General features: G+C 40.3%; 1 protein-coding gene across 2 annotated transcripts in view; it reads right to left on the reverse strand.

Annotated features, from left to right (window-relative positions):
• Nucleotides 1-25,146, reverse strand: part of SMAP1 (small ArfGAP 1) — a 100,563-nt gene that overhangs the window by 70,536 nt on the left and 4,881 nt on the right. For both annotated transcript variants that reach the window (XM_074581435.1, XM_074581436.1), the window contains exons 2-3: nt 2,356-2,489; nt 1,585-1,670 (exon numbers count right to left, since the gene is read on the reverse strand). In XM_074581435.1, the coding sequence (XP_074437536.1) occupies nt 1,585-1,670; nt 2,356-2,489 (220 nt within the window). The remainder of the gene's footprint in view (nt 1-1,584; nt 1,671-2,355; nt 2,490-25,146) is intronic.

Raw genomic sequence — 25,146 nt, forward strand, 5'->3', positions numbered from 1 at the left:
GGCTAAGAGAGTTGGAGAAGGATTCGGCTCACTTAACAGTAGGTGTTTAGGATCTCATTATAGTTAGAGTTCCAGTTAGAGACAGATCTCTATAGTTAGAGATCAGGCGAAGCAAATCCTATCTGTGGAGTAACATCACTAAATCAGGAGCTAATACAGATCTAAAGTAATGCCATTATACATTATCCTAAAGATTCAGTACATTTGAAAAGGTATTTTTTGCAGAAAGCTATTTATTGGCAGTAGACAATTTTCTTCCAATTCTCCCCTTCCAGGTACATGGTGATAACCACACACCAACACAAGTGGTGGCTGCCAGATAGGTTTGCTTTGTTTAGATATTCCCATGCTAGTCATCTGTGCTCACAGACTTCATAGAACACATACACTTTAACTCCAAAAAGTTAAAGAATACTTAATCTACAGGAAGAAATCCATACTTCACTTGAGTAAGATCCAATGGCTTATTTGACTTTACCATTCAGCTTGTTATTTCCTGTTCAAATGCTTCTAACTCCAGCTGGCAGTTACTCAAGATAAAGACAGAATATTCAAGAGCTCTCTAGTATCACTTTAACTTCCTACATATAGGGAATTTATGAAGTCACTTCTTCTGAAAGCAAAAATAAATGGGGCTTGCCAAATCTCATTACAAAGTACATTTGCTATAACTGAAGTAATTTAAACCTTTCCTGAACTGTTCCCAACTTGCACAATCATTTTTTATTCAACACTATCAATGAAATAAATAAGGTGAGTTGCCAAACGTAGCAGTTCCTTGAAACAGTCATAACATCTAAATTGTATTAAAAGCCATCTGGTCTAGTGGGAGGTGTCCCTGCCCAGGGCAGGGAGGTTGGAACGGGATGATCTTCAAGGTCCCTTCCAACCTAAACCATTCTATGATCCCTCTGAATGTGTGTTCAAGGGACTCATTCAGAAGATATTATTGAGGTGATCTCATAGGGAATGTTTATGTTAACAAAACTTCAAAATAAAGTCCTTGTTCTGGAGCTGCAATAAGGGGACAAAGGCTTGTACATCCCTTTGGGGTTGCTCCTTCAGACACTTATGTTTTGGCTTCACCTGAATAAAAACATCTGACGGTCCAGCTCCCTCCTCCTCACGGAGTAGTCTGATTTGGAAGTACCCCTGTCATCCTCCTTGGAGGCTGAGCCAAAGCCAACTAAAATCAGTTGGTCTTCCCAGGAACTGCAGCCGGGATTGGATCAGTCCCCATGATCTGGAGTCGTTTGCTGGCACAGGTTTAGCTTGGCTGGACACGGAGGTGCAGACATACTTCTACAGGTCCATGGCCTTATTGTTCGGCTGTCTGGAACTTAAATCAGGAGAAGTTAGCACCTTGGGAATTAGGATTTGGGGCTTACTGCCCAGGGAAGCGGTTGAATCACCATCCCTGGAGGTATTTAAAAGATGGGTAGACGTAGTGCTTACAGATGTGGTTTAGTGATGGTTTTTGTCAATATTAGGTTGATGGTTGGACTTGATGATCTGAAAGGTCCTTTCCAACCTAGGCAATTCTATGATTCTATGATTCTATGAAAGCTAAAACAAAAAGGATACTGATCTGTTTGAGGTCTTCGGAAGTTCTCTGGTAGATTAGCTTCATAGAGTAGTCTTGCTTTAGTATTTCCCATTTCCTGCATGCACTAAGGACAAGTGGAAGGAAACAGTTAGTTCACGTCCATCAATACTTTAAATCCCGAAACAGCCAGAATGCTATCAGCTTGCCTAAATGACACCACAGGTTTTTAACTTGGAGATCTCTCTGCTGCCGTATGTCTTGGGAGATGCTCCCGTGGCACAGGAGCGCTGCCTGCCAAGACTTGCTGGACAATAGCTAACAACACATATACTGTTTACAGTGTAAACTAAGTCATCCAGTGAAAGACAGGCTTTCATGTCTCAGGATGGCTCTTCAGACCATGAGGAACAGGAGTAAGAAAATTTGTCTGGCAGCAGAAAGAGGCTTCAGACTGGGGCATACACAGAACACTCAGTACTTCGTACACCAAAAGAATGTAATCAAGAATCAGACAGATGTGTGAATGCTACCTTACTGACCCCCACTGAAAGGGGGGGGAAAGGAAAAGGCTTACAACACATTTTCTGCAGATAGAACAAAGCATCAGCTTTCAGAGCTTTTCAAAGATACCTAAACCAATTTCTGAAATGAGTTTTCAGAACTTAAACTCATTACAGTAGAAATACAATGAAAGTAGCTCTTAGAGTGTTATAAAACGTTTAAGTTGGGGCATCATGATAAACTCAAATCCTTTCAAAAGGATTCCTGGCATTCCCTCCAAACTGAAAACATATTTTAAAATATTTTACCTGTATTTGCTCGGGTGTCCATTGGTCCAAGTTGACAGACTTGACCCTTGATATATGAACACCAAGATTTCGATGTATTCCAGCACATCTGATGCAAATAAAAACACCGGTGTTCCAAGAGGCCCATCTTGGACCTAAGGGTAATGGGCAAACACACCAGTTATTTTCAAAAATCCATTTACCATAAAGAATTTCTTTGGCATAATTCTATACTGACAACAGGAATAAACAAGTCTGAATAAAGGCTCAGAGCTGTTTCTTTAGGATATCTAGAACTTCTAACAATATCCATTGTTAGCAATTTTATTTATGGCTTTCTACTTCTGAGTAATGTCACATAACATTTGAGTTAGCCAGATTAAACTAAGAAGCCATATGTTGTATCCACAGCGTTGTCCCCTCCCTTCAAAAAAACCCAAAAAAACCCCAACAAACGAACAAAAAAACAAGAAAAAAAAAAAACAACCCACACTTCAGAAAGTTGGCTTACTAGTAACAAGATTTTGCTTACATCTTGAATAATCCTTATGGCTATGCATCAGATGCAAGCATCAGCAGAAATCAGCAGAAGTTGCCCCTTTTTCTCCAATTAAAAAGCTTCCTAAGACATGCATCTGTACCTAACTTGAAATTAAAAGCAGGGCAATCTTATATTAATGCAACAAATCCTGTTACACCTCATACAGCACAGACTTTACAATAGTAGCACGCAAGCTCTTAGGAAATTATTATAAAGAGATTTGCAAAACCAACTGATGAAAATATCCATGACTAAGAATGGCGGAAAACTGAAAACATTCAGTATCCTTGATTCCTAAACTACAGTATGAGTCGCCATTCACAGCCCAATGAATTTTCTCACAGAATCAGGTTGATTTATGAACCTTACTATTGTTTCTCAGCTGTGTTGGCATGCTGAGACAGACCTAAATTATGCTGGCTTGAACTCCCCCAGTGACACTTGGGATGCTTGACTTGACACGGTCTCAAATTAAACACTCATACCATTTTATGTACAACACCACCGCTAAAGGCACTGCTTTAAAGTCCATCAAGTTCTGAGCTCTAAGGAGTTGAGAGATTAAAAAAAAAATCAACCATCAAAAGCAAGAAGGCACACTGAAGAGTTGGAAAACATTTTGAGCAAATATTTTCCGCCTTTGTATGACAGATGGACACCCAGACCACTCATGCAACTGCAGCAGTTTGCATTTCAATATTAATATATTGTACGAACACTTCCCTGGGGCCTAGAAAAGAATTTTATGCCTCCCTCTCCTGATATTTAGCTTAGGACTGTGTTGGGTTGACCCGAGTCGAACACCCACAGAGCTGCTTGCTCGCTCTCCTCTCCTGCGGGACAGGAAGAAAACAGAAGGGAGGTGAGAAGACTGGTACACCGAGATAACAAGTTTTATTAAGTGAAGCAAAAACTGCACAGAGGCCAAAAAAAAAAAAAAGAAAAAAAAGAAGTTGGATGTCTTCACTACTTCCCATCATCAGGCAGGTGTCCAGCCAATTCCTGGGAAGCCAGACTCCGGCACACACAACACTGGCTTTGGAAGACAACACCATAACAAAGAATGACCCTTCTTCCCCCTCCTTTCCTTAAGCATTTATTGCTGAGCCCAACATCATAGGGTATGGAATGGTCAATTAGAGTCAGCGTCTGTCCCGGCTGTGTCTCCTCCCAATTTTCTTGCCCACGCATCCACCCCCAGCCCACTCATGTGCAGGGGAGCAGAACAGAAAGAAGAAAAGCCCTGATAGTGAGCAAGCACTATTCAGCGATAGCCAAAACAGGGAAGCAGGAGAAATCCTTTCAGTTAGATTCCATTCTTTTGAATTGGTATTTGAAAATCTCAAGACGCATTCACAGCTCCCCAAATTTGCTGCAAGAAGCCTTCCTCTTGCTAGTAGAAATACTAGGCTATGTTTTGGGTAGCCACCTCGCTTGTAATTTGTCTTGTTCAAGACCTCAAAAAGTCAGACCACTTGATGTCCACTGCTTGACCTTTAAGACCAAAATGATTATGATGACTGGTGGTTTTCAAAATAAGTGCTACCATCATAAAATTAGATTTCAGGGGCCAAGAGATCTAACAGTTACAATACATCATTTCCCACATGGTACTTCTACATTAAAACTACTACTTGTCAGGTAAGAATGAATAACCACGCTGTTTGCAATGCCTGTCTGAAATAGTTCAACAACCAGCAGCCTGCTGACCTGCCTTTTTGTTTCCCCTATAAAATACTACATACACAAAATACTCACCCTGTCCTTACAGTCTGTGTAGATCTATACTACAGGAAGATCCCACTTACAATTCATACTACTTTAAGTTTTAGTGCTCCAGGATAGAGTTTTGCAGGTCATTTGCCTCAACATATTAATCAAGTTTCAGCTAAATTAGTACACCTGAAGAAACATAATAAAAAAAGCTTCTTGGCCACTTGATTGTAAATGAAGTACCTCAGCTGATGCAATTGCTGAACGTAGCTATGATGGTTTAGAAACCAAAAAGGTAGAGCAGCCCAACAGCTTCTCCAATTTTTCCCTCAAACTAAAACCCAGGGATGTGCCTTGTAAAGAGGGAAGAGAGTTTTGTCCAGGTTACAACACGGACAGGAGGTGTTTATCTGTAGTATCTATAAACTATCCGTACTTTTATCCTATACGGTGTTTACAAAGCCACTATAAACTTTTTACCACAACAGAGTTTGTGTAACTGCACATGCATGAGTTTCCTATTCTTCAGGTATAATATCCCAGATAGGCAAGTTCTACATTAGTGAGACAAGATCAGGATGAGGGATGGACACGATCTTAAATGGAAGGAGAGATCATTAACTTTGTAGTTTAATATTTTAACTTAAAATGTTGTTAACAAAAAGAAAGATCATTACACAACTTGTGAATTAGATGGTTTTCTCCTGGAAAAGAAGAGTTTTGTATTTTCCCAGAAGATGAGATTTCATTAATTTGTACTTATTTCTGAAATAACTTAGGGAAATCAAATATATTTAAGCAATAAAGTAACAAATTAAAAGAGTGGAATAACAGACAAACTTGAGGCCAGACAAAAATATTTACGTGTACTCTCTGAATTTGAGACTAATGACAATATGCAATACTAAATGCTTCAAATGAAAAATGTTTTAATTAATACAAATCAATTACAACCAGTTAAGTAGCATGCAAAAGAAATTACAAAATAACGTTTTCTGCATGGGCATCAAACCAGCTGTGCTTGACTTAGCCAAAAAGTCAACTAAAGCTTAGCCTGCACACCTTCCTGTGCAAGAAGTGTTTAACAGTAATTTGGACTAATTCAATAAACAATTTACAGTTATTCCAATTCTGTATGAAGTCAGGATCCTTACTTCTGTACATAGGAAATATTTTGCACCTAATAGAAATATTTACAGGTTTCTTCACATTGGCTCCTTAAAGATATAGTTGTTTTTCTTCAGCAAAATTTACAAAAGTAACCTAGTTTATCTACTGTATATATTTTGCTAGCCAATTAAGAAAAAAGAAGACTGGATATTAAGAATCCTGATGACTGCTACTTTATGCTATTTAAAACACCTTTACATGTCAGTAGTAATGCTACCTTACCTATCAAGAACTGTATTATACAGTGCAACTCCAATCAGACAATATTAACATTAAATACAGTTTGACATAAATTTTAACACAATTGTAATTCTATTATTTTGAAAGCCATTTTGAATACAAGCTTTTTACTAGAGGAACTAGGCTGCACTTCAGCAGCTTGCTGCACCACTATCCACGCACCACTCCGATATAAAAATACACCTCAAGTAGTTTCTTCAGTCATTTGAGATATGGATCGTTTTCAGCCTCTTTCAACTTTTGCGAAAGTTAATTTAAGGAAAGTGCCACAGGACTTGTGCTGTCCTGAAAATGACCAACGTTTATACTAGCCTATATACTACTATACTATGAAGTCCCTGAAATGAAGCCTGGATGAACCAAGGAAAAAAATTAATCAATCCTAAAACAGATTGCTGCTTCCAAGATGAGAATTTAATTTATTTTCTTTCTTCAATCTAAACTTTTCTTTCTTTTCTATATTTGTAAACTGCTTAAACTTAAATTTCCTTTTCCTTTTTCAGTTATGAATAAGTAGTTAGCTATGAAGGTGTGTGCTACTTTCCAGAGAAATTATCATGACAAATATTTTGAATGCATTAGCTCATTCCTGTGAACACCTGACAACCTTCTTTAGGATGGTCTGACATCAACAATTTAAGTAACCCTCAAAATAACTAATCCTGAATAAAAACCCACACGGTTTATTGTGCGTATTTAGTCTTACTGGCAACTGTAATTCAGTTACCTTCATAAAAATCAGTCATTAAGTTTTGATTTAAAATTTAAATACAACACAAGTGCAAACTTCCTGTAAGAACTAAAGGGAAAGATGGATTTGAGCTGCCATACAGCTTCACACAAATTAATTTGGAGTCTTGGCTATTACACGTCAAATGGAGAATACCAAGTGACACTTCACACTGTACTGGGCCTGGCTGGGATGGAGTTAACTTTTTTCATACAAGCCCTTATGGAGCTGTGCTGTGGATTTGTGGCTAAAACACTATTGATAAGACTAATGCTTTGGCTACGGCTGGACAGTGTTTGTACAGAGTCAAGGCTTTCTATCCCACACCCACCCAGTAGGCAGGGGATGGGCAAGAGGCCTGGAGGGGACACAGACAGGGACAGCTGACCACAACTGACCAAAGGGACATCCCAAACCATATGACATCGTGCTCAGCAACAAAAGCTAGGGGAAAGAAGGAGGATGAAGCAGGGACATTTGTGGTTATGGTAGCTGCCTTTCTGCCTTCCCAAACAACCGTTACACATGCTGAACCCTGCTTCCCAGGACATAGCTGGACAACTGCCTGCTGATGGGAAGCAGTGAATGAAATTCTCTTTTTGCTTCACTTGAGTGCACAGCTTTTGCTTTCCTTATTTAACTGCCATGATCTCAAGCCACAGGTCTTTCCACCTTCCTTCTTTCTCCCCACCCCCACAGGAGAGGACAGCACATGAGAAGGATGGTGGGTACTCAGCTGCTCGCTGCGGTCAACCCACCACACACGCTACTACATTAGTTTGCGTTCAGAAATCGTATGCCAAGTTCTGAATAAAAAAAGAGAATTCAATTAGATGCACAGAAACAGCATTAATTGTGACATATTTAGAGTATTTAATGAGTTCTTTATTAGAGACCACCTAGACCCTAAGAATGAAGGAAATGTGTAGCCACAAGACACAAGATTCCCTGATACCTCTTTAATTTTTTTACAATTGCTAGATAACTTGTGAATTTAAGAAACAACCTGAAGAGAGTTTTTCCCAGTTACAGTAGATTTCCATGTCAGTATAGTTACTGTACAGAATGACATTCTCCCTACTTGCAGAAATATCTACAGCTACTAAAAGACTAAAGAACATTTCAAAAACTGTTGAAAACTTAAGCAACAGAGAGACTGAAAGTAATTTTAGACACAAGTCTTCACATAAGTTGATTTCAAGCCAATTTTTAAATTGCTGAAGAAGTTACCCATCTTCAGATTACATTCTTTTATTGTAAAAAGTACATCAAAGTATGAATTTTGTGAAAAAGGCACCACTTTTACATATTCTTTGGTGAGGTGAAAGCTTTTCTCCCAGCATATTTCAAAAGTTTTCCCATTTTTCCCACACACACACTCTCCCCTCTTCAGGGTATCATTTTTATGAGATATTTCTCCTCCATATTATTTAAACTGGACTAATAAGTACCTTGCACATGCTCAATGTGTGTGCATATACTCCCATATATCCCTTTCTTTCCCATCCCCACAACTCGTTCAGTTAGGACCTTATGTTTTACTCCATTATATTAGAAAGCCGATTGAAGAAGCTGCAATAAACATTCACAGCATTCCTGATACACCCCGCTCATGTAATTATAGCTGATAAAACCAATTTTTTGTGGGTACAGGTGATATAGATCTTTGGGCAAGAATAAGGAAAGGAATGGTAATGCCGAAGCTGGTATTGTGCCTTACAGAAGGAAACTCAAGACAAAGTACATTAGTTTTTAGAAGTCTAAGGTTTAAGTTTTATTCCATCAGCTCAAATTTTATTTTGCATTAGGTCTGTATCATACACAAGAAACAAGGCTTACAGGATATTGACCACTTAAAAATGCTTGGGAAAAAGTGCTTTTACCTGCATTACAAAAACCATGGACGCCTCATATACTAACTGTATATGAATCAAAGGAGTCAATGCAATGTGAAACACTGGTTTAGCTCTCCTTTTGATTAGTCTGTACAAAAATACGACTTTAAGCCTCTCAGTCAACACTCCATCCTCTACTCAGCATAAAGAAGTTAGTGAGAAAGGTTATATACTGCCAGACAAGACTGGGCAAGAGTAGGTGTACTTCCCACACAAACAAGTTAAAAAAGAAAAGTAGTGGAGACCAGAACAAACTAAAAAGAAGAAAAAGGAAACAAAAGCATTGGGATATGACAGAGTTGGGAGATGTCCACTCTGAAGCAAGTATAAGATTATTGCAGACATGACTACTAAGTAGAAGAATGGTGCTGGTTGCCCCCCTTACCACAATAATTCAGAGTTTCCTTCCCTCTATCAGTCCACTACCATCTGTTGAGCTTACTGTAACGGCAGGTTAATACTGGAACAGTTCTTTTGCTGCAAAACAGGTGCTGCCCACTCTTACTAAACATCTCAACTTAGAGGGAGCAAACAGAGGCGAGAACTGGGGTAAAAAGTGCAAGAACATAGCCTTTCAATTTTGTATTTAGTGTCATTTAGCTGGCTGTTGCGCATCCCAGCAAACTACTACAAACCCTTTACACTATGTGCATAAAACCAGTTAGCCAGGAGACTATTAAGTCTGAAACAAAGTTTTCAATGAAGAAACAATGAAGGAACCTGTCAAGACTAAGTTTAAATAAGGTTTTGTATTACAGAGGCACATGAAAACAAAGTTAGTTTTCACTTTACATTCTTGCAGTTACCAATTAGTAATTCTACGAGGAAGCCAAGTATTACAAGTATTACATGAAAAGCACTAACTGCTTTTCATCTCAATATAGTCCGTAGCAAACTTATCTTGGGCCAACATCTTCAAAGACTTCTGACAGAGTACAATTCTTCCTTTCGCTCAACTGCACCCTGCCTGTCACTTGACCATAAAGCACACTGAAGTTAGTTTAATTCTCTTCTGTTTCTCCAAATTCTGCTGCTGGTTGACAGACTTTATTTGCCAAATAACTGGCTCCATCTTGTGGAATAGAGAATTAACTGCAAGAAAATCTACATGTCTCTTCTAACTCATCCTGACTGGTTGATAGCCAGTTCCTAAAAAACTATAACTTTTTGGACAAAGACTTACCAAAAATCCTCAGTGGTTGCATTAGTACAAGCATGCCCAGGCAGCGCTCACTCTCTCTGCATTAGTCCCCAACCCAATTCATACTGCACAAGTGTTCTGCTACTCAAGATTTCAATCAAGTCATCAATCAATATTTTCCAGAAACAGTAGTGATTTCTCCAAGCTGAGATACAGGTAAAGAACACGTACAGAAGACAAGCATTCTTACATAGCAGATCAGAGAAAAGAAGGAAAACTAGTAAGTAGCAGCTGTATTTTGTGCAATTCAACACAAGAAGAGTTAAGTAACACAAAACAGTCCCTCCTCTGGTGGGCACTCAGGGAAGAACAAAAGAGCAAGGCAGAACTATAGTGACTCCTCCAAGTTTCTCTCCTCGAACACACTAGAGACAGGGATTAAGTCAAGGTGATACTAAAATACAATTACTACCATAGATTTTCAGTCTAATCCTGCTGCTTCAAAGACCATCTCTTACTAATTTCATTGGAGGCTGCTTAGTTCTCCCACAAAAAGGCAGAATCACAACCACCATCTCCAACCATTTTTGATTCACAGACTTTAAGAGGAAACAATACAAGAAACACACACACACTCACACAATACAAAAAGCTTAACTGCAAAGTTAATCATGTCCACTGCATCAGTTCAATCTTCAAAACAGTAGTAAGAAACCAAGAAGCAACATATATCAGAATTTGTGAATTAAAGAACAAGTCTTCTTAGAAAGAATATGCAAGATCTGCAAGACCTTTTCAAGATCTTGAAGCACAGGAGACTGTGAAAGAACCACAGTACAAGAATCTTTATTCTCAAATAAAATGTTCTTCAAGGTCATTGAACCTTTAGTCTTTTGCAACTACTGATATAGGACTATTTACTTGTGACTTGATCCACTGAATTAGTTTCTTACTGAGCAGAACAAATAGCCTGAAGCATGTTCTCGTGTCACATCTACTCCCTCTCATTAAGCTTGATTTCTTTTCCTCTACACTAGAAAAGGCCTTGTTGGTTTACCTCCATAACCAAAGACTAGGAAAACGATGCAAGGTTTTCAGACGTCAAAGTCTAAGTATGCAGCAAAATATATGTTTTATATATAGCAAAGGCAATGAAAGGCCATAGCTTAAACATACCTATAGTCTTTAGAAGTCTCATAGCTGACTTAATAAGCCTGTGTTTTGATAGTCAAGGCCAGAATTTGAGAACTTAACATTCGCTATATTCAAAAAAGGTTGGGAGGAGTTCAAGCAAGAGAGGCTGTTTTAGCAGTTTTGAATAAAATCAAACCCAACAGCATAAAGTGGCACTGAAGGCAGACAATTCAAGCAACTAAACAGACTGTTCCAGAGCCCGGCTTGATAACAGCTGAAATTTGTATGGTTCAAGGTCTATTGCAAGAATAGTGAGAAGACAAGCCTTAAAAGCATCACTTGGCTATTTTTAGCCAGGGTCTGGTAAGTGGCATAGAGTTTCAGGGACAGAATTCCTCCAAGTTTGTCTTTTCTGTCTGGATAACCATTTTTCATGAAAGTCAACAACAAATCTATTAAGCTTATTCCTATTTGTAACTCCAAGGGGCCTGTGTAGAAGTATTCTGAATGAAACTCTTCCCGTGCACAACCTGCCCCACCTCTAAAAGTCAGAGAAAAATACGTATCAACCAGTTTAAATTATTCCTTCAGGTCACTGATCCATTCGCTTCAATAGCATTCATAATTGTTAAGAGTGCCTCAAAGAAACTCAGACAGCTTCTCTATTTCAAGGGCTGTAGAAAGCCTTAACTAGAATGAAGTGACATGAATGTTCTTTAAGTTCTATGTTTAAGCCACAAAATTAAGCAGCTGGCTTGATAACTACTTTAATTCTGCAATATATTCAAGTCATACAACATTTCAAATACCAAAATCCTTATTCAGGAAACTAAGTTAGGAATATGGAAAAAATTCAGCTTGCAAATCAGAGGACTGCTTAGTTACAGCTATTGGAAATATACAGGTAATGACAGTTTATTGTTGAGATGAACAGCCTTTTGCTTGTGCCAAATGGCTATTAGACAAGAAATCTTGTAAGGTGACAAAGTGAAAGAATTAAAGTTTTTTGGCCTTATGAGCAAACAACCAGTTACTAAAAATCTGAGTTTTGACTGAATAAGACTGTGAGAAGATAAGTACGTTTTTCCAAAATTAAAAAAAAAAAATTATTTTACCAAACATGAGGTGATGATGATATGATGAAAGTACTAAGTTGTTAAACAAATAAAATACAGTATTTTGAGTTCACTGTGAAGTTATATATACATACATAGTTGAACACTCTTCACATAAAGTAATATTAAGAGACAGAGGAGATCAAGAATGGCTTTTGAAGATTTGTTGCCCAAAACATCACCAAGACCTCCTATTCATCTTATTTCTAAGATGACAAGATCTAAATAGAACACCTTCCTCATTAAAACACCTATTTTTAGTGCAAGTATCAGTTTAACTCAGTCTTTTGTACTGAAATTTCCTTTAAAATATTTTTTAAAGTTCGTATTCCTGACTTGGAAGTCCGTCACACCACAGATTTCTCCAACCATCCTAACACTGCCCAAGCAAGCAGAATCATAACCAGCTACTGAACTGTCAGAAAGCGGCTCCTGATCCTTGGCTGGCAACTACGCCTGCCATGCTCACGCTTGGTTACCCAGAGCACACGTATATGTATATGGAGAGCATATGGGACATTGCCACAGTGCTTCTACCAGCCTTGTGAGATACTAGTCTGCCACAAGCACACCCTTTGGAAAGTAAAGTCATTGCCCTAACAGTCAGAAATGTCAGAGATACTAATCCTGGCACATTCAATAAGCTAACAACTTCAGCAGTCAAATTTCAATTTGGCTAAGGAGTAGTGCTCTAATTTTACCTTGCCTGTTCACTCGTAAAAGAGAAAGATTGCTTGTGTCAGAGTTCAAGCTGCAAGAATAAGGTGCACAAGCTGTCATTTCCTGTTAGCAGCATTTGGTACTTTCTAAAAAAGACAAGGTTACGTAGCATATTACAGTATTAGTAGGAAGCTTCTGGAGATAGTCTTGACTGCAATTTTTCCCTTGTCAGCAAGGAACTGCTAAAAGGCTTACTGTTTTAAGTGTACAATTTATATTCCTTTTATAGGCAGAAATAAAAGGAAAATTGGAGAACAGTGAGCTCTAACAAAATGTTTTCATAAGCTGATAGCTAAGCATTAAGTAAAAGCATCACTGATAAGAAAAAAAAAAATCTACGCTACGCTGTTGGGCTGTAGCAAGAGCCCCTGTGTAGCCAGGCACAGGATGAAGGCAATGGAAGCATCTGCTGCAAAAATATCTTCAGCCAGCAACTGAAGTTCTTCCTTTAACCATGACAAAACCCTCAGAAATAAGATTGTTCTCAAGCTGGGTTTATAATATAGCCTGTTTGCCATAAACAAGAATGAAAGCTTACCTTTATTTAGCAGACTACGCATCTAGTAACTGCATTAATCAGCTTCCCTTTACCTTTTCCAGTTAAATGGTAGTAGAGCCTGCTTAAGTAAACACTCCCCAAAAGTATACAAGCTCTGTGCAGCCCTCGGTGACTCCTGAGATGCTCTCCCTTATACATTCTGCATTACAGAGCAGGTAAATGCACCTCCTTGACTTCTCCTACATGAACTTAGGTTTGAAAAAGGTGCAGAGAGAAACCAGAGATCCAAGTTTTTAGAGAAAAAGCAGAGTGCCAGACTTTAAGCTCTGGACCGTAGAAATACACTGAAACCATCTATAAAGACTGGCCAGATAGATAGTTTCTTGTACCAGTCTTCTCTGCTGTACTGGTTTGTGCTGGGATGGAGTTTATTTTCTTCATAGCAGCCCATATGGCACCGTGTTTTCCATCTCTGACCAAAACAGTGTTGACAACACACCAATGTTTTAGCTATTGCCGAGCACTGCTTGCACAGCATCAAGGCCTTTTCTGCTTCTCGCACCACCCCACCAGCAAGTAGGTCGGGGATGGGCAAGAGGCTGGGAGGGGACACAGCTGGGACAGCTGACCCCAACTGACCAAAGGGACATCCCATACCATATGATGTTGTGCTCAGCAATACAAGCTGGAGGAAGGAAGGAAGAGGGGGGCATTTGGACTTATGGCACTTGTCTTCCCAAGTAACTGTTAACACGTGATGGAGCCCTGCTTTCCCGGAGATGGCTGCCTGCCAATGGGAAGCAGTGAATGAATTCCTTGTTTTGCTTTGCTTGTGTGCACAGCTTTTGCTTTACCTATTAAATTGTCTTTACCTCGACCCATGAATTTTCTCACTCTTATCCTTCTGATTCTCTTCCCCACCCCGGTGCTGGGGAGGACAAAACAAGCGGCTGTGTGGTGCTTAGCTGCTTACTGGGATTAACCCACAACACCCATGTTCACTGCAGAGACTTATTCACCTACTTTCCTCTCCTACATACTGTCTTCCCTCACTTCCTCTGTGGGTTAAATAAACCGGACTAAGTAGATTTTGCCCTTCTTACCTACAGCGAGCCTATTTGCCCACCCCCACATACTAATATATTGCAGTTCTCAGGCTCAGGAACACCCTAACATGTAAATGAAGCTCCATTCTTGGATGATCCAAGAGTTTTACTTTAACAACATTATTAACCTTCAGAGCAGCACCTGCTGTGGACCTCAGGGTATTAGCTTAATGAAAAATGATGGGAAAGAACAGGCTGAAGAGGACAGACAGCCTTTCCCCCTCTTTAAACTCCAGTGGCATGGACACAAATCCTTCCCACACATCCCCAGGACTTGCACGCCAGCCTAGCTACACCCCAATACCATACTCCCCAAAGTCTCAGCAAACAGCTCAGACTTTGGGAGCGCTTCAACACCCATCCTCGTAGCAGGGTTTCAGCCAATCCACAAAACACAGGGGGTGTGTGCTCTGTGAGACGTTTAATGCCTGCTCTTTAAAAGATAAAGATACTGTATTTCCTTAGACAGTGAATAAAAACTGTAAATGAAGTTAGGTGTGAATGGACGTCCCGAGGTCATTTAGGCTAACTCGATGCTCCAAACAGATTTAATTCGACTGGGCTGCTCAGGGCTTTGTTCAGTTGTCCTGAACACCTTTAAGGTATGTTCCACCACCTCTCTGAGCATAACATGGTCCACTATTTGACCACTTCATGGTTAAACAAACAAACAAACAAACCACAAACTTCTTTATATCCAATCAGAATGCATCATGCCACACAAGGCTGAAATGTGCTTTAAATTTTTCTAAAGGCATCTTCTCGCTTCCTAAAACTATGGTGGTCTCCTCTGAGATGACACTAAATTAAATCTAATTCAAATTAACACAATTAAGCACTCCAGCGTGACCATCAACGCTGGAGTGTTGATCCTCATCAACACTCAGACATCATGTATCATTATATCAGCTACATTTGACTGGGAAAGGAAGAAACAAATTTACTTTTAAGTAGTGTTCTTCATAGTTGCTTTAACTAGATTTGTGTTACACAAAAAAAACTCTACTCTCCTTTTCTTTGAAAGTTACTTTTCCAAAATGATTGCTACCTTCTGTGGTCGTAAGAAAAGAAGTTGTGGCTGTGCAATATTTTTTCCTCAAAGTATCATTTTCTTCAGAAACTAGGAAGACAAATTGAATACAATACCAAAGTACTGAGCTGCATTTAGTCTGGAATACAGAATTTTAAGTTTTCAGAGCGGAATTAACATTGTTTGAGAAGTATCAATTCTCAAAACGTACTCCCAAAAGTCTGCAGGATCCTCTAGTATGTGATCTTGTATCTGTTTTATTTTTTAAAGTCTCTTTTAAGACCAAACACTTGATAGAATCTTGTTGCTGTATTAACATATTTTTAGAGTAGCCTTTTTAAACAGGAACTCCACAAACACCCAAACCCCATAGAAACTGCAGTGAACAAGACAAGTGGGAAGGGGCATTTAGCATCACTTCTTTCAGAGGCTGTTTGCTATGGGCTGCATAATACTAAGAAAAGTAAACCAAGGCTTCACAATCTTTATTAAGGGGAATAACTGCTACTTTTTACTTCAAACACAAGAAACCCTCAGCACTTGCAGTGGGTTAACCTTGGCCAGCCACCACATGCCCACCAAGGGGGAGACAATAAGATGAAAAGACTCATGGGTCAAGATAAAAGCAGTTTAATAAAGAAAAGCAAAGGCCATGCGCCAAAGCAAAAGAAAACAAAGATGTATTCTCTACTTCACATCAGCAAGCAATGCCTAGCCACATCCTGGGAAGCAGGGCCTCAATACGCATAGCGGTTACAGCAGAAAACACACACCTTGGCAAAAAATGTTCCCTCACGCCCCTTTCTCTTAGCTTTTATTGCTGTGCACATTATATATATGGTATAGAATATCACTTTGGTCAGTTTGGGTCAGCTGTCCTGGCTATGTCCCCTCCCAGCCTCTTGCCCACCCCCAGCCTAGTGGCCTTTGTGGGGAGGCTGGAGAGACAGCCTTGATGCTGTGGGAGCACCGCTCAGCACCAGCCACAACACTGCTGTGTTATCAACACCCTTCTAGCTACAGATACAAAGCACAGCACTATGAGGGCTGCTATGGGGACGTTAACTCCATCCCAGCCAGACCAAATGCAGCAATTCAGTACATTTAAAGTTGAGAATAACCCACCTAAGTATCACTTGGCAATGAGAACAAAGATCAAAAAGCCTATACTGAACGTGTTATTGGCGTGTCTCTTCCATTTAATGACTGCTTAGGAGGGGAGCTCAAATGCACGAGCACATTTCTGCTGAAGCTGCAAAGGGTGAACATTAAGTATGACATTTTCCATGTTTGAAGAAAGGGATGTTTTTGCCTTTATCTACAGATAACAGGCAACGGAACAAATATCCCCTGGGTATATACCCCAATGGGAAAATCAGTCCCTATACTTAAAAGCATTGTTGCTTATTGATCACTGGTTGTTTCTAGAAATTGTTCTGAATGGCAAATTTAAACCCAAATGACACCTGAACACACATTGCAAGAAGATTATTTAAAATGGTCACTCAGTCCCAGCTGCCACTCACTGACATGTTTTGAATCCACCTGCAAGTTCAGTTGCATTCAAAAATAGTAGGTTACACACAATGAATCACATCCATCTTGTTTTGCAGAAATTTCTATAGGACTACTACTGCCTTTAATCCTACTAATGAAGTCCTGTACTACTAAGCTTTATCCATTTTCATTCAAGCACTTCAGTAAAATTGCATTACAGACTCTTGTTCCCTCCTCCTTAAAAAGGAGGTAGTACACAAAACGGGTATGGCAATCAATAGCCAAACGTGGAATATCATATTCCTTTCCTCATCCATGCAAGAGGGACAGTTCCCTACTCCTATCAATATATTAATTTTCTTACACAAAATCACAGCCAGGCATAGCTTTGAGAAACAGAACTGCTCTTCTACCACATCACAGCTGCAAAGTTAGTTGCTTGGCAACATTGCCTCTTTAAGTATCACACATGGCTGTCCACAGCTCTGCTCCAACAGGGACTGAGCTACAATCTCTACCTCTTTTTCCTCCATGGTCTAATGGAAGTAAATAATTTCCCTCAAGAGAGAGGGGGCAACTGACAGTCTAGGTTTACAGAGACAGGCAGTACATTGACCTGTGCAGTTTTCAATTCCCCCATAAAACTTGTCACCATCTTTGTAAGCTACAGAATCAGCGCTCTCCATATCCACATTTACCGCAGACTTGCAGGACTAGGATGTTCTCTGAACCTCCAGGTTCCTCAGACAGTGAGCCCGTATGTGTGAGTCAACATAAGCAGGATGCAGGAACAACCACAAAACCACAGATGAAATGCGAAGAGTAAATTTAATCTCGATACCTCATGAACAGGGGCATCTCTGAACCAGCACCCAGGTAGAGGCACGCAAGCAGGAATGCAGGCACCGCAGAGCTCAGTCCTCGATAGAGAGCATTACTGAACCTGCTGTTCTCGCCTGTGTATCCGGGATTCAAGCTGACATGGTTTACCACTGTGCTTTGATCTTTCCAACAGCAGGGCAGGAATCTCAAGCATGTTCAATAGGGTGCCTCTGAGTCTACCACAGGCCTATGTTATCTAAACACAGCTGTTCTACTTGTCAAGCACACAAGACTAAACAATGATCAGTATGATGTGTGCGTTTTTCTACACCTCAGCTGCAAGTCACTTGAGCATGTTTACAATCCTCCTCACCGATCTTCCGTTACTTTCCCACACCAGAACACAAAAGCATCTAGCTCCTCTGGATCTACTCATAAGTATTTTGGATAAGGTGGAAACAAAGCAGGAACTCAGGTTCTCCAGACTGGGTCAAGTATTGTAACACCAAGCAGGAACTCCGTGACAGTATATACTCAGACATATACATTTATCACCTACTGGAAAGCTACGAGCGATTAAGACAAGAGAGTGGAGGATAAATAAGGGTTAGTGTTATTCCATGTAATCAGGGTCTACTGTAAACAAAGATGAATATGAAATAGGTATCCATTCTTTCACAAAGAAAATTAAAGTCTTGTGTGAATGGCTTTTTGTGAAGCAATTCAAAAGAAAAATGAAAAAAAGAGTAACATTGCTCAAGCTCTCAGCAGACATTGATCAGATAAGAGGTCAGGATGGGAGGAGAACAGGAACCTGTAGTAGTTTGTTTTGCCCCAGTCTTCCGAGGGATATCATTTGTAGTAATAACACAGAGCTCCACCAGCCGTTTTAAGATACAGGGAGATTTCTGACACAAGAGACTCCAGTTCTAAGCAACTCTGTACCAGCTCTAAGAGGCAGTTTAACTTGTGAAGGTATTCTCCCAGCACTTCAGTCAAAAGGCATCAGTAACCTTTCTATGTAGTCCCTCAATTCTTACTTGCTTCAAATGGCCAGATTTTGTCCTTTTTACCTCTGGATGCACAAACCACAGCACAGTTTCTATATTGGCTATTTCAAGAAAAGTCAAAACTCTACTACAGTCTGTATTTACTGCTGTTTAATCACTTTCCTTTCTCATAATGGACCTCAACTTTAAACAAAGAATCTACTTTTTATCTACGTAGGCAGGTGCTTACACTGGAAAAATAAAAACTTAGGTGGTATCTGCATTGGGACTCCATACCAGCTCATAAGTGATACAACAGCTGAATTGCATCTGAAGTAGCTGAGATTAGAAGGGGTCCCTGAAGATCCTCTAGGCTAGACCCTCCTGCTCAGAGCAAACTACAGCAGGTTGCTTAGAGCTGTTTCCAATCAGGTGTTGAGTATCTCCAGGGTCACGGACTCCACAGCCTCTCTCCAATATTCAACCTCTCCTAGAGTGAAAAAAAAAGTTTATTCTTATGTTTCAGTGGAATTTCCTGTGTTTCAATTTGTGCTCATTGCCTCTTGGTCCCATCAATGGACACTACAGACAAGCCTGCCTCTCTCATTTTTGCTCCCTGTCACCAGGTATTTATACACATTGATAAGATCTCCCCAACAGCCTTCTCTCCTCCAGGCTAAGCAACCCCAGCTCTCTCACCTTCTCCTTCTATATCAGATACCAACCTCTTCATTTTAGCACCTCTTTGCTGGATTTGCTCCAGTCTGTCCATGCTTCTCTTGTCCTGTGGAGCCCAGAACTGGAAACAGTACTACAGATGCAGTCTCACCAGTGCCAAGGAGAGGAGAAGGATCACCCCCTCCAGCCACTGACAGTGCTCTTCCTGAAATTCAGTCCAAGATATTGTTGGCCTTCTTTATGGCAAGGGTGCATTACTGGCTCATGACCAGCTTCTGATCCCCAAGACCCCCAGCATCTCTTCTGTACCCCCAGCACCCCTCCCTAGGGGTAGGGCTTTGCATTTCCCTTTGTTAAACTCCATGCACTTTCTGTTTGTCCATTTTTCAGAGATAGTCTTCCAGTCCTCAAGACCTTCCCCTAGTCACCATGACCTTACAGTTACTATGAGTGGCCTCAAAGTGACAGATAAATCCCATCAAAGCCCACAGACTTGCATACAACCGGTTTCTGTAAGCACTCCCAAACCTGATCCTCCTCTACTACTGACAGTAAGCCCTCCTTGCACCAGACTGTCAGGTGTCAGGGATCTGGAATTCCTGAAGGCAAGCCTGACTAGTAAAGGCCAAGGTGAAGAAGGCATGGAACTCCCCAGCCTTTTCCACATCCCTTATCACCAGGTCCCCGGCTTCATTTACCAGCAGGTCCACATTTTCTTCAGTCTTCTTTTTGCTGCTGATTATCTGTCAAAGCCCTTCTTGTTACCATTCACATATCCTTTATCAGATTCAACTCCACATGGACATTGTCTTTCCTACCTAAATGCATCCTCGTGTGCTTGGAGGACTGTGTCTCCATGTTCCCTGCAGGTCATCTGTCTCTGCTTCCACCTCTTATATGCTTCCTTTATATGTCTGAGTTTTGTCAGGAGCTCCTTGTTCATTTAAGCAGGCCCCTTGCTGCCTTTGTGCAATTTACTGCTCATCAGGACATGCCACACTAGAGGTTAAAGGAGTGGCCCTTGGAGAAAAAAAAAATAATCAACCAGCTTTCCTGGACCTCTCTATTCACTACAACCATCTCCCAAATGGTTCTTCCAAGAAGATCCCTGAACAGAAGAGTCTTCTCTCCTGAAGATTTTGGTTTTGATTCTACTCCACTTTGTTCCCTCTTCAGATCCTGAACTCTTCCATCTCACAGTCACTGCAGCTAAGACAATTCCTAGCCTTTACATCCTCAGCCTTCCTTGTTTGTAAGCAACTGGCCCATCAGGCCCATCTGAGCATCTTCCTTTGTCCTCAACCACTTATGTTGATAAGTGGTCATCAATGCATACCAGAAGCCCCCTAGATTGCTTGTTCCCTGCTGTGCTGTTCCTCCAGCAAATATCAGTTTGTTTCAACCCCATGTGCACCAGGGTCTGTGAATGTTAGGCTTGAGCTGTCTGAGGAAGGCCTCATTCCTGATTAGGTGGTCTGAAGCAGATACCCCATGACATCACCCATAAGCTCTCAACTGGCTCATTAGCCATCTCTAGGCAACGCTGCATGCAGCTCTGCTGCTCTTACAGAAAACGGCAACTTCCCCATATCATCATCATTCCAGCCCGCCCTTCCTAAAGCACCTGTGCCTATCCATTGCCATCCTCCAGTTGCACAAGCTATCCCACTCTGTGATGCCAATAAAAATCACAGCTCAGTCTTAACTCATTTTTACCCTTCTATGATATCTGAAAATAATTCGTTGTTGACAGTGCAGTGAAGATGGACTCAACTAGTCATGGATTCAGTAGTGTTACTCTTCCGGAGCCTAACACGAGAATAAGATACCACTGAATAACTTTACCTGTTCACAAGGCAAAGTCATTAAGTCTTGGGGAATTTAGTTGTGGCCACAAGAAAACAATACAAAGCATCTACATTCCTAATGTAAAGCTGAATCATGCTCAAATGAATGCTAGTGATCCAGTCCTAAGAATGTGACACTTGAGCAAAATTAAGTGCTGACTACTCCCTGAGTAATGGCCGATAATGGCTCTTAAATCCTATAGGAAGAGGGAGTATAATCCTATATTAAAGAGGGAGTCACCTCTCCAGAAAAAGGTACCTCCCTAAAAGTCTACTTATCACATACATATACGTAATTGCTTCTTCTGTATTGTTGACAAGGACTTCTTAAGGCTGCTGCACAGCTGTTCTTTCTTTACAGTGTTCAGACCAAAGAGGGCAGATTCATAAGACAGCATCAGTTTCAGTTCCACAAAAGGAGATTTAGGAACAAAGCAAAGATCAACAGCTGCTATCAACAGCATCCTGCAGTGGCACCTTTTTCACATCACTAAGGAGTGTCAGAATCACAGCTTAGGTACCATTAGGAGACACACATCAGTAGTCCCTGACCAGAAGAACTAGGGTGTCTTGTACTTCAAAAAGGCAATAACATGGTCTCATCAATACCAAAAATCACTTTTCAGGAACTGTCCCACTTTTATGGTCTACACAAAGGAAATGGCTCAGATTGGTGCCCTACATTCAGAAGTATAGGCCTTGGCAAACTAAGGACATAAGGACTTCTGCATCTGTATAATCTACGTCACAGAACCTAAACAGTTACAACATAATAGTAAAAAAAAAAAGAAATCCAAGTCCCACAAATATTTTTATTAGCAGTCACAGAAAAATTTAGGTTGAAAGGGACCTCCAGCCTCCTGTCAAAGCAGTGCTAACTTCAAAGCTACATCATGCCACTTTGGGTCTCATCTTAAGTCCTGAAGAAGGGAGACTGCACCCACAAACACCGTTTTAAGGACTTCAGTAAAAAGCCTTCAGGCTGTGCACACAATTTCAACAGCAGGAACCTATATTTGAAGACAGCCCTGTTTTATTACAGGCTAAACAGGCTTCCTGTGACTTCTTTCAGACCATTTTTCTGTACTATAAAAGTCAGGAGACGGAAACAAATCCCTTCCTTACACGCAGAAAAAACACCACCAGAGTCACCCAATACTGCAACACCCTGCCCACATACAAGTTTTAAACTAAAGCTGCCACATTCCTCCTCTCCCAACAAGAGAGGTGTCTTCTGAAGAGCTCCTTTCTCAGGTGAGACAATTAATTGCAGCTCTCAGGGCCACAACAGCAACTAATTCCTAACAAAGATTCAGTCCCATGCAACCAGTGTCAAGAACAGGCAGACACGGAAATTTTACTTAGTAGCAGCAAATCAGACAAAAAAAAAAAAAAAAAGGAAAAACAACTGGGGATACAGCGTCAAGACAGACTGAACAGAATTTCTGGTCCCTTAAGGTCTTTGACAAAGAGGCCAGAAAAATAACAGATGATCACTAGGATTTCTAGCGGTACGGTTCCTTACTATTATTAGAGGTCAAGATACATCATTCCAGTTGCTAAGCTTAAGCAGGACCCACACTGACTCAAAGCAGTTTGCCTTCATTATTCCTGGTGGAAGGATATTGCAAAGGCTCACCAAACAGAAGATGTTGATGCATATTCTAGTCTGTTATGTGCCTATGATCTTTACTAATCTGGTCTCACAGTAGCTATACCAACCTTGCAACAGAATCACACAGAAAACCACCAGCAATGTCTTGATACAAGTAACCTGATGTCAACATCTGGTATTTGCAGCTATATTCTTCAGTACAAGATACCCATAGAGCAATAATCAGCTACTGGTTGATTACTAATCTGTATTTCAATTTCAGCATAGGGTTAGAAATTGCACTTGAGCTGATGTGTGAAACTGACCTCCAACATAATCCAACTCTGTTCCATTTTCCCTGGTGTCCTACTTCAGCAATTTCTGCACCTTAAGAGGAGGACAGGGACAGTCTTCACCTGAGGAGGTACAGCAGCCTTGTCCTACAGCAAGCTAATACTGTTGATGAGCTGTCCCAAAGCTTTCCGACACTGACAATCAGAGACCAAAGCTGAGGCCTTGCACAGGCTGAAGGCAGTGGACTATAGAGGCTTCTCCATTTGCTTTAGGTAAATTCCCGAGGAAGAAGTACGCTATTTATTAAAGTATACAGGCAAGAGCAACACAGTGAGAAGACCAGCCATCAAAACAAGCAAGCAGCAAAAGCAGCTTCACGAAGAGTGACGTCTGTGCACATTTAAGCTGGTCTTCCAGCCACAGAAGAGATCATATGCAAGATTTAACTGTCTACAAACTAAAAAGTGAGTTTGAATGGCAATAAACCTATCTGGAATATTACAGATTTGTTTTGATAGCTAGTTTGCCCATTTCAATTTAAACTAGATGTTTTTTCTCCCCCACTAAGAGACTTTGTGTTTGAGATTGGCAAGTTGTTACGGAAGTTAAAGTCAGGTTTACTTGAAGTCAAAATTGTAATAATGGGTTCTGGCTACACGAATTTTAGTACGGCAATCTTTCCTGTTCAGTCTTTCCCCACACTCCTAAGAACCTGCACCTGCCACTCTTCAGACAGAGAAGACCAAGTCTTCAGTCATATACAGATCTCCAAGGATACTAGTAAAACTAGAAATATTGAAAAATATTTTCATTAATATTATAATCAAAGTTAACCAATTTTAATCTGTTTGAACAAGCAACAGTATCAACGTGACTCTTTGTACTAGGATTCTGGTAAGAGATCATCTAACCAGGCTTCAAGCACTACCAGGCATGAAATAAGTAAACACTGTGTGGGGTGGGGGGGGAAGTCACACAGAATGCCTCCTCTGATACTGAAATTTATTCACCTTCTCTGAAGGCCCAAGACGTCAGCAACTGTCTATACAAAGGTCGGCAAACTTCCAACTACGCTATTTTAGCTTTGTTAGTTAAAAAAAACCAACCAACTCTAAAGCAGTTGACAACTCGGGTAATTGCCTTATTGACAGAGAGATGAATTTACAAGCAGATTTCAGAAGTCAATCCATTTGTACTAAAGCCAACATCCAAATGCAAGCATAACAAACACAAAAGGTATGTTAGAGAACATTCACACTGGTTTCAAACATACCTCTTTTGTTTAAACATCGTTAGGAACAGTAATTGGAATCTTATTTGACATTTGCAGAAACAGTCACACTAGACCAAGACTGATTGCCTTCAGTTTACTTTACAGGCCTACTTGCTTAGATGGCTTGTCCTTTGAAACTGCTGAATATCTTGTCCCTTTCTAAGAAAAAGCATCTCTTTTTGTCCTTCATCACACTCTCCAACTTCCAATTTTCAGTAGTGTTTAATATCGGCACCCAAATAATACCAGCCTTGCTGCCAAGCAATAACACAAGCCTAGGAGACTTCCAGCATGTTATAACTAGGTACTAAGTACATAGAAATAGCAAGTTATAGCCCCTATAGTCAAAGGGTTGCTGACTGAAGTTAACATTTTTTTATTTTGTCTCAATTTGACAGATCTCTGAGAGGTGTTATTGCTTAAAAGATTCAAATATCAGCACTGGAACAACAGTAAAAGTGCATATATTCGCCCCCTATAGTGAAAGGGGAAAAACACCCAACCACGTACTTTACAACAGCTTTCAGCATAGTGTACACAGGAGATAGATGGACAGATCTATAGCTATTTCTTTCTCCTAGATTCTTCCAATTCCTGCTAGCTTTACCTAGTTATACACACAAAAGGAGCATAAAGGCATTCCAGTCGCTTATCTCTTTCAGAAATTCAAGATGACTTAAGCTACTGCCAACATGCCTTACTATTTCCTACAAATATTAGAAACAGTAGCATACTACTTCCCAGTAGTATAACACTGGGAAGATATCTACTGCCTCATGTAGAT

Source organism: Larus michahellis, chromosome 3 (assembly GCF_964199755.1).
Source record: "Larus michahellis chromosome 3, bLarMic1.1, whole genome shotgun sequence".
NCBI lineage: Eukaryota > Metazoa > Chordata > Aves > Charadriiformes > Laridae > Larus > Larus michahellis.